Below are 9236 nucleotides of genomic sequence, written 5' to 3' on the forward strand. Positions count from 1 at the left end.
ATTGGTACCGCTTCGGCGGGAAGGTAACGGCGTTCCGTGAGTCATGCTGGCCACATGACCCGGAAGTGTCCTATGGACAACGCCGGCTCCAAGGCTTTGAAACGGAGATGAGCACCGCCCCCTAGAGTCGGACACGACTGGACTTTACATCAAGGGAAACCTTTACCTTTACCTTATACTTGGGCTGAAGAAGCCACAGAGTCAATAGTCGATGGCAAAGAGTTAGAGTTTTCTGCCTTTCTTTTTTGCAAGCTAATGGTCACCTGGAGGTTTTTTGGGGGGGAGGGGGGGAAGCCCAGATATGGTAATAGAATCATTCCTTTCACATTCATACCACTTATCATACTACTCCCTTTCAGGATAGACAGCATTTTGCAAAGTTCAGAAAGGAGTAACAAATAGTAAGCAAAAGAAATTAAATACATAAGATAAAGGGTGGGGGAGAAGCTATCTAATTTATACTAACAGCATTTGGTACACTTCTATTCTTGTGAGCCATCCTTGCTCCCACTGTGTCCATATGCTATTTCATACATTGCCTTTGCTAACTTCTAACATTTTTTTCATAATCTCATCTCCAACAATCATAATTTTCTTCCCTTTCTTCTCAAATCATTCACTTAAGTACTCCATTCTAACTGGAGTACTTAAGCAATCATTCATTCCATTTCCCTGTGAAATGCAACTACCTTGGTTTTTCTTACATTAACCCAGTGTTTCTCAACCTTGGTCACTTTAAGATGTGTGGACCTCAACTGCCAGAATTCCCCAGCTAGCATGGCTGCCTGGGGAATTCTGGGAGTTGAAGTCCACATATCTTAAAGTGATGAAGGTTGAGAAACACTGCATTAACCAGCCACGGGGGAACATCACACATATTTGTCTTATTCCTTCCTCACTGTAGAACTATCAGCTAAGGATTCCTTTTACTCCCTTGTGTGCTTTGCTTTCATGATATTTTGCTCTTACTGCAACCAACCTTCAACTCCAGATTCTCACAAAATGTTCATAATTCAAGTCTGTCTAGAATTATCTCTAAATAAACATGCATACAATATATACTTTATTATATTCATACTTTTCTCAGTAACCTACTAAAGAGCAAAAATTTGGTCTTCCCATCCCCTGCCCATCAGAAAGCTGCACTGCACTTACCAAACTTTGTTCATTGTCATCTATTATGCCTTTTTGATCAGAATTCTGCCAAACATCTTTCCTGGAACACTTCAATTAATCTCCTTGTAGTATTGACCTTCCCTCTTGGTACCTTTTGTTTTATAACTGGAATAATAAAAGCAATCTTACAATCATCAGATTCAGATTCAGTTTTCACACACACATTAAACAAGTCACACAAGCATCTCATAAGCAAACATCTATGGTATATTTTAAAATTTCTCCAGTTGTACCATTTACAACTGCAGCCTTACTATTTTCCAAAATCCTCACAACATTTAAGACTTCCTTTTCATCATTTTTTCTTGGACACTAACAGTTATTGATTCATTTCAATTCTACTCTTTGATGTAACTATTCCCATACAAATCCTTAAGAAAATTCCTTTCAGCATTCCATCCATTTCATCTCGAATTATCTCATCACTTTTATTTTTAATCCCATTAACTCTGTTGGAGGCTTCTTTTTCTGCTCTCTTTATTCACTTCCAAAAATGTTCCTATGAAAATTAATCTGCATTTTTTCTGCCTCTTATAAGCTTAACTGTTCCTTGTTCTCTTTGGCTACATTCTTTCAAACCATATTTTTCTCTATATATACATTAGGTAAAGGTAAAGGTTTCCCTTGACGTAAAGTCCAGTCGTGTCCGACTCTAGGGGGCGGTGCTCATCTCCGTTTCAAAGCCTTGGAGCCGGCGTTGTCATAGACACTTCCGGGTCATGTGGCCAGTATGACTCACGGAACGCCGTTACCTTCCCGCCGAAGCGGTACCAATTAATCTACTCACATTTGCATGTTTTCGAACTGCTTGGTGTGCAGAAGCTGGGACGAGCAACGGGAGCTCACCCCGCCGCGCGGTTTCGAACCGCCGACCTTCCGATCGACAGCTCAGCGGTTTAACCCGCAGCACCACCGCGTCCCACATAATATATAATATAAAATAATATATACATTATTTTTCTTTTATCCTAATACAATGGGAATGGGGTTCTTAAGAAGTATGTGTGGTAAAACAAGATGAGACAGAGCATGGATACTAAATGAATGTGGCTTGAATACAAAAAAGAGGGACCACTATGAAAGAAGGATATTGAAATGATTCAGTTATATAGAAAGAATCAATGAAGATCAAATCATAAAACAAGTATACAAATGGGTGAAGCAGAAGGGGGAAATCCGGACAATCATGGTTGGATAGTAGTGATGAAATCCTTAGAGAGGTGAGAATCTAAATCACAAAAGGCAGTGTAAAAAGTGGATTGTGGATATGGTAGAAGTAAGGATGGCTTGCAAGGGTAGAAATATCTGGAGAAGTAAATAGTGAACAGTACTGTTGTAAACTAAGATTACCTATGTTTCTTTTTCTTTTCTTAACTTAGGGCTTTAGTTTCTTTGGTTTAGTATTTTTTACTCCTTTTCTACAATCTGCAAAATAATGCTTGATCCAAAAAGGAGTAGCATGATGGGTAGGTGTATATACAGTGTGTGTATGTGTGTGTATATACACACATACCCAGACACTTTAGGAGTTGGATGGTGCAAAAATTGGAAGACAGAGAAAAAGAGAGAGAGGGAGATGATAGATAGGTATAAATAGATATAAATAGACAATAGATAAATGTGTGCTTTAATAGATAGATGATAGATAGAGATGATATAGATGATAGAATGGTTGACTGATAGATAATAGATAGATGATAGAGATAGAGATAGATGATAGATAGATATAGTTAGAAGAAATAGACAGACAGACAGACAGACATGGCTCACAAGGAGGTAGTGGCATTTTTGGCATGCTCATCCCTTGCTTTTCTTTTCCTTATACTTCCTAATTAGTATCCTCTTTTGGAACACAACTATTTCCCCACTTTCCCAAAATATGTTCCTCCATTTATGTTTTCTCAGGTGGCAACACTACTTCCCAATGGATTCTACCACCTTGGCCATCTCCAGCATATAGTATGTGCACTGTACCTCATGAATACTTCTGGAAGTAAAAGCAAATATGCCTTGTTGCTACATATATATATATATATATATATATATATATATATATATATATATATATATATATATATCTTGTTGCATATATACATACACACACAAACATACACACAGACAAGTCTTCTTTGTTTTATTAATTCCAAGTTGATGTCACTAGTTGTTACTTATATCTATGTATCTTTGCCTGAACGAGGATTGTTTTTTCTTAGAATGGATTCCCTTGTAATTCTAGTTCCCTCTGAGGGGAAACGCTGATTAAAACTAGTACATTATAATGCAAAATCAATGTTGCAGAAAAGGCCCATGAGCAAAAATGGGAAAGAACTTGCTTAATTTCTCCCATTGATCTTTTTTGTGGGATAAGAAGACAGTGGTGGTGCTGCGGGTTAAACCGCTGAGCTGCTGAGCTTGCAGATCAGAAGGTCGGCGGTTCAAATCCGGTTGATGGGGTGAGCTCTCATCGCTAGTCCCAGCTCCTGCCAACCTAGTAGTTCAAAAACATGCAAATGTGAGTAGATTAATAGGTACCCCTTTGGCGGGCAGGTAACGGCGTTCCACTTAGTCATGCAGGTCACATGACCACGGAAGTGTCTACAGACAAACGCCGGCTCTTCAGCTTTGAAGCCGAGATGAGCACCACCCCCTAGAGTCAGACACGACTGGGCTTAATGTCAAGGGAAACCTTTACCTTTACTTTAAGAAGGCAAAGCTACAGTCGTAGGAAAAAGTAAGTACACCCTCTTTGAGTTCTATGGTTTTACATATCAGGACATAATAAAAATCATCTGGTCCTTAGCAGGTCTTAAAATTAGGTAAAGACAACCTCAGATGAACAACAACACATTACATATTACACTGTGTCATTATTTATTTTACAAAAATAAAGCCAAAATGGAGAAGCCATGTGTGAAAAAGTAAGTACACCCTTACTGCTTCCATAGGTATTAAGAGGCTAAGTAGCAGCCAGGTGCTGCTAATCAAATGCCCTTGATTAATTGATCATCATCAAGTGTGACCACTTCTATAAAAGCCAAAGTTTTAGGGGTGTGCTGGTTTCGAGCATTCAGGTGTTGTTAACACAATGCCAAAGAGTAAAGACATCAGCAATGATCTTAGAGAAGCAATTGTTGTTGCCCATCAATCTGGGAAGGGTTATAAGGCCATTTCCAAACAATTTAAAGTCCATCATTCTACAGTGAGGACACTTATTCACAAGTGGAAAACATTCAAGACAGTTGCCAATCTTCCCAGGAGTGGACATTCCAGCAAATTCACCCCAGGTCAGACTGTGCAACGCTCAGAGAAATTGCAAAAAATCCAGGAGTTACATCTCAGACTCTGCAGGCCTCAGTTAGCATGTTAAATGTTAAAGTTCATGACAGTACAATTAGAAAAAGGCTGTACAAGTATGGTTTGTTTGGAAGGGTTGCCAGGAGAAAGCCTCTTCTCTCTAAAAAGAACACGGCAGCACAGCTTAGGTTTGCAAAGTTGCATCTGAACAAATCGCAAGACTTCTGGAACAATGTCCTTTGGACAGACGAGACCAAAGTGGAGATGTTTGGCCATAATGCACAGCACCATGTATGGTGAAAACCAAACAGCAGATCAGCACAAACATCCCATACCAGCTGACAAGCACAGTGGTGGAGGGGTGATGATTTGGGCTTGTTTTGCAGCTACAGGACCTGGGGACCTTGCACTCATTGAGTCAACCATGAACTCCTCTGTATACCAAAGTATTCTAGAGTCAAATGTGAGGCCATCTGTCCGACAGCTAAAACTTGGCTGAAATTGGGTCATGCAACTGGACAATGATCCCAAGCACACCAGCAAATCTACAATGAAATGGCTGAAAAAGAAAAGAATCAAGGTGTTGCAATGACCCCGTCAAAGTCCAGACCTGAAACCAATTGAAATGCTGTGGTGGGACCTTAAGAGAGCTGTGCATAAACAAATGCCTGCAAACCTCAATGAACTGAAGCAATGTTGTAAAAAAGAGTGGGCCAAAATTCCTCCACAACCATGTGAGAGACTGATAAAGTCATACAGAAAACAATTACTTCAAGTTATTGCTGCTAAAGGTGGTTCTACAAGCTATTGATTCATTGGGTGTACTTACTTTTTCACACATGGCTTCTCCATGTTCGCTTTTATTTTTGTAAAAATAAATAATGACACGGTGTAATATGTCATGTGTTGTTTGTTCATCTGAGGTTGTCTTTACCTAATTTTAAGACCTGCTAAGGACCAGATGATTTTTATTATGTCCTGATATGTAAAACCATAGAACTCAAAGAGGGTGTACTTACTTTTTCCCACGACTGTATGCCAAAATTGCATTCGCTAATTTTTTCCAACTATTTCTTCATGGGTGTCCCTTCACTGCTGAAAAATAATACAGCAAAATCATGTCATCAGAATCTTGAAATCAAAGACCAGGCTTTGATAATATTGGTTAGAAGGGAAATAAGAAGCTTAACCTGACACTGTTTGGGCCCCTAGGTTACGTTAGGTTGTCACAGGAGAACATCAAATTCATCTGGAGTACAGTGTCTGCTACCATCTTCATCTGACTCCTTTGCTCCCTTTGAAGCACTGAGTAGAATGGTAGATTTTGGAGTTTTGGAGGTGACAGCAATCCCTACCTCTTTTCCTGCCCTGAAATTCTCCGAACAAGGCCGTTGTTGGTAGATAGCTGTCTTGAGGGAGGAAAGGCAATGTGACACGTTCACCTTGTTCCCTCTAATCTAGATTTTTTTTTCTACCTGATGGCAATTGGCTACAAATTTTTGAATGTTTAGGCTCTTACCCGAGATTCTACAGGCTGGGATGAGACAAGTTGGTAAGCCAAATGCATCCTGTAGCCTGGAGGTTCCTCATCTCTCCAGGAAATCAGCTTTTTCTTCTCACAGTGTATAGTAGCTTTTGGCTATTGGATTCTTAAACTTTGTCTTCAGTTTTTAGAATTTTATATCTTATTTATTTTGGCACTTCTTTACAATGTTAAATGTATTATAAACAGCCAGTAGAATAGATCTTTCTTTGGCCATTTAGAGTTTCAGCATGTGTATATAGAGTCAGTGTATCCATAAATAGTAGACAGATCTTTCATTCCTTTGGATCAAAAATCACTTAAAGTGACAAACAGAACAACATAAAGAATAAATAAATAAATGTAAGCTAAATAAAAAACTGGATCTCTGCTATTTATTTCCAGAATAATTTTTACCCATGCATGACTTTTCTCTTAACTGTTTCCTTCTTTTTCCCTCTGCAATTTTTCATACTTCAGTAATAATCTAAAAAATCAAGAGGATGTTATTATTTGGGGCACACCAACATTCTCATTCTTCCTCCTTCGACAAGCTCATACTGAAAACCTATAGCCCAAACATATACTTTCTGTGATTTCCAATACTGGACCCCACCCCTTTGTAACATTTTAATCCATGCCTATGGCCACCCAGTGAAAGAATGCACCAAGACTTCATACTCTTATCCAACTCAGGGTGGTCACTCTAGTGCTAAAAAATGAAAGCCATGAATGTAAGTCTTCTAGAAAGCATTATGGATGCTATACAGAAGTTCTAGATTTTCTGTCAGTTATCCTGATGGAGTTACAGTGATTATGCTATGGGATTATTTGTTTATTATTGTTTAGCAAATGTATCTACCATAGCAAAGTCCTGAATATATGTTGTATGGAAATACATAGTTTTCTGACATCTCTAGGGATATTCCCAATGACTCCCAAGTGTCTCTGTTTTCTAACCTTGTGGTTAATAGTTAATGACAGAGCAGCCACTTGGTGGCATTGCTAGCATAATCCATAGCCAGGAGCTCCCAAATATAGCAGAATAGGAAGCTACCTTATATGAGGTAGCTCATTGATACTTCTAGTTTGGTACTGTGATTAACAATAAGAGTTTTAGACAATGCTCCAAGATTTCAGAGAGGAGACTTTTCCAGGGCTAAACTATTATTGTTGTTAATACTTACATTATCTGGGCCAATTATAAAGATACTAAAACAATAGTACCAAGAGATATTAGAGAGTGAACGTGGTAATTGTTGCCTACAATGTACCTGCTCTACCATTGAATTATTATTCTCATTGAATTACTCAATTTACTTGAGTAATTGTATAATAGCAACTAGAGAGAAACTGACACTTATTCAGTGGGTGGGAGGACTTGCATGTAGTACTTTTCATAGTTTAAATAAGATAATGTAGACATATTTTATCAAGTACATAGACAAATGAATCATTATAGCCTGGGCATATAGGCCCCAGTTCAGTACAAGATGTGTGTATGCCTAAGACCAATAAAATCCACAATGGGATCAAAGAAATTAATTGCACTGAAATGTGGCCCTAGCATACTATGGATGTAATCAGGCAAAATAATTACAATAAATGCATTATAATTCCATTTTCAGAAAATAATGAAGAGACTAATCAAGCGATATGTTCTGAAAGCTCAAGTGGATCGAGAGAACGATGAAGTCAACGAAGGCAAGTTCTTTTAAATTTAACAGCACTGTAATGAATCTTGTTACAGTCATGGATTTTTTAATGAATCTTTTCTATTCAGTTGTCAATCAAATGGTCAACATGGCATGAAGCAGTTTCTATGGGGGAGGGCTGCCATATATATTCACAAGGATAATAAAGGTCAGAGGAACAAAATGCTAATATTTAAAATTTTGCACATCTCTGAATTATCTTAGGTATAAGTATCTCTGGTGTATCTCTCTCCCTCCCCACCCCCCACCCCCCACCCCCAATTTGGTAGCAACATTAGCAGGATTGTGTGGCATAGTTGTAAGTTCCATAATTAATTGTTTGCTAGAGCATCAACAGAGAGGAAGATGTTGGATAGCAAATAACAATGATGAAGTTTAATAGTTATGCTTTCTGAGCCCAGCATATAGGCTCCAAGTTAGAAGTAAGATCAGTCAATGACACTTAGGAGTGTTTCTAGGTTTCAGAGTTCAGCGGCATTGCAAGAGCAATAGATTGCAATAAGTAACATTTAAGTGACTGCTTAAAAGGAGCTGGAGAATAGTTCAATACTGCATAGCCAAATGCTCCTTTGTCCCATTTGAAACAGCCATTGGGGCATGCTTGTCCGTTCAGGTCTCCATCCACTTCTACTCTAATATGTTGGTGTTCATTGATTCCATAATCACACCTTTATACAAAACTTAAGGCATAAGTAGGTGAGATAAAGACAGGGAGAACAGCTGAACTGAGCTGAGTTACATTCAAGGTAATTAAATGTCATTTTATTTTTTTCCCAATAGGAGAACTTAAGGAAATTAAGCAAGACATTTCAAGTCTCCGCTATGAGCTTCTTGAAGAGAAATCCCAAGCAACAGGAGAATTGGCAAGATTAATTCAGCAACTAAGTGATAAATTTGGAAAGAATTTAAATAAGGACTTTTGAGGATGGACGAAGGAGGAAAATGTGTTATTCTTTTAACCAGCATTCTTTAAGAGCAAAAATTGTGCAAGGAGAAGCATTGAAAGCTGCATTTTGCTGATTAGCAATTCTTTTATGGGCACTGTGCATTAGTTTGGTTTATTGGGTGAAGCCAATGATCAAATAATTCCTTATGATATGAAGGTAAGGTGACATTTTCATATCAAATCAAGCTTTTTGACATGAAAATACAGTAGATGCATAATCTCAAGAAAGGTAAACTTGGCTATTTGTGATACTCAAAACAACTTTTGAAAACTGGAGATAAGACTGAACCAGCAGTGCTATAGCAGACAGTTACTGAGGCTCAGGAGCATAAGACTTATGAAAAGAAGTGAAGTTATAAAGAGAAAGAGAAAAGTTATGCAGAAACATGGTTGGCAAGCTTTAATTCAAACCATACAATCTCTGTATTCTGTTTACATGCACACACTACTGATACTGCGAAGTGAGATGGAAGGGCCTCATTTCAAACAGAACTATGTTTTGTCTTGGCAAATGTCTACTCTTAGCATCCTGTTTCCTCAGATTAAATGATTACAGGATGGAAATATTAGTCAGTGCTTCAAA

The 9236-nt window shown here is 38.2% G+C and overlaps 1 protein-coding gene across 1 annotated transcript in view; it reads left to right on the forward strand.

Moving 5' to 3' along the window:
- The window catches only part of TRPC7 (transient receptor potential cation channel subfamily C member 7), a 140050-nt gene extending 131420 nt beyond the window's left edge, over positions 1 to 8630 (forward strand). The window contains exons 10-12 of the mRNA XM_063292884.1: positions 3082 to 3135; positions 7621 to 7696; positions 8488 to 8630. Coding sequence (XP_063148954.1) covers positions 3082 to 3135; positions 7621 to 7696; positions 8488 to 8630 — 273 coding nt within the window. The remainder of the gene's footprint in view (positions 1 to 3081; positions 3136 to 7620; positions 7697 to 8487) is intronic.
- Positions 8631 to 9236: the final 606 nt, after the last annotated feature.

This window comes from Candoia aspera, chromosome 2 (genome assembly GCF_035149785.1).
Source record: "Candoia aspera isolate rCanAsp1 chromosome 2, rCanAsp1.hap2, whole genome shotgun sequence".
NCBI classification, from domain to species: Eukaryota; Metazoa; Chordata; class Lepidosauria; order Squamata; family Boidae; genus Candoia; species Candoia aspera.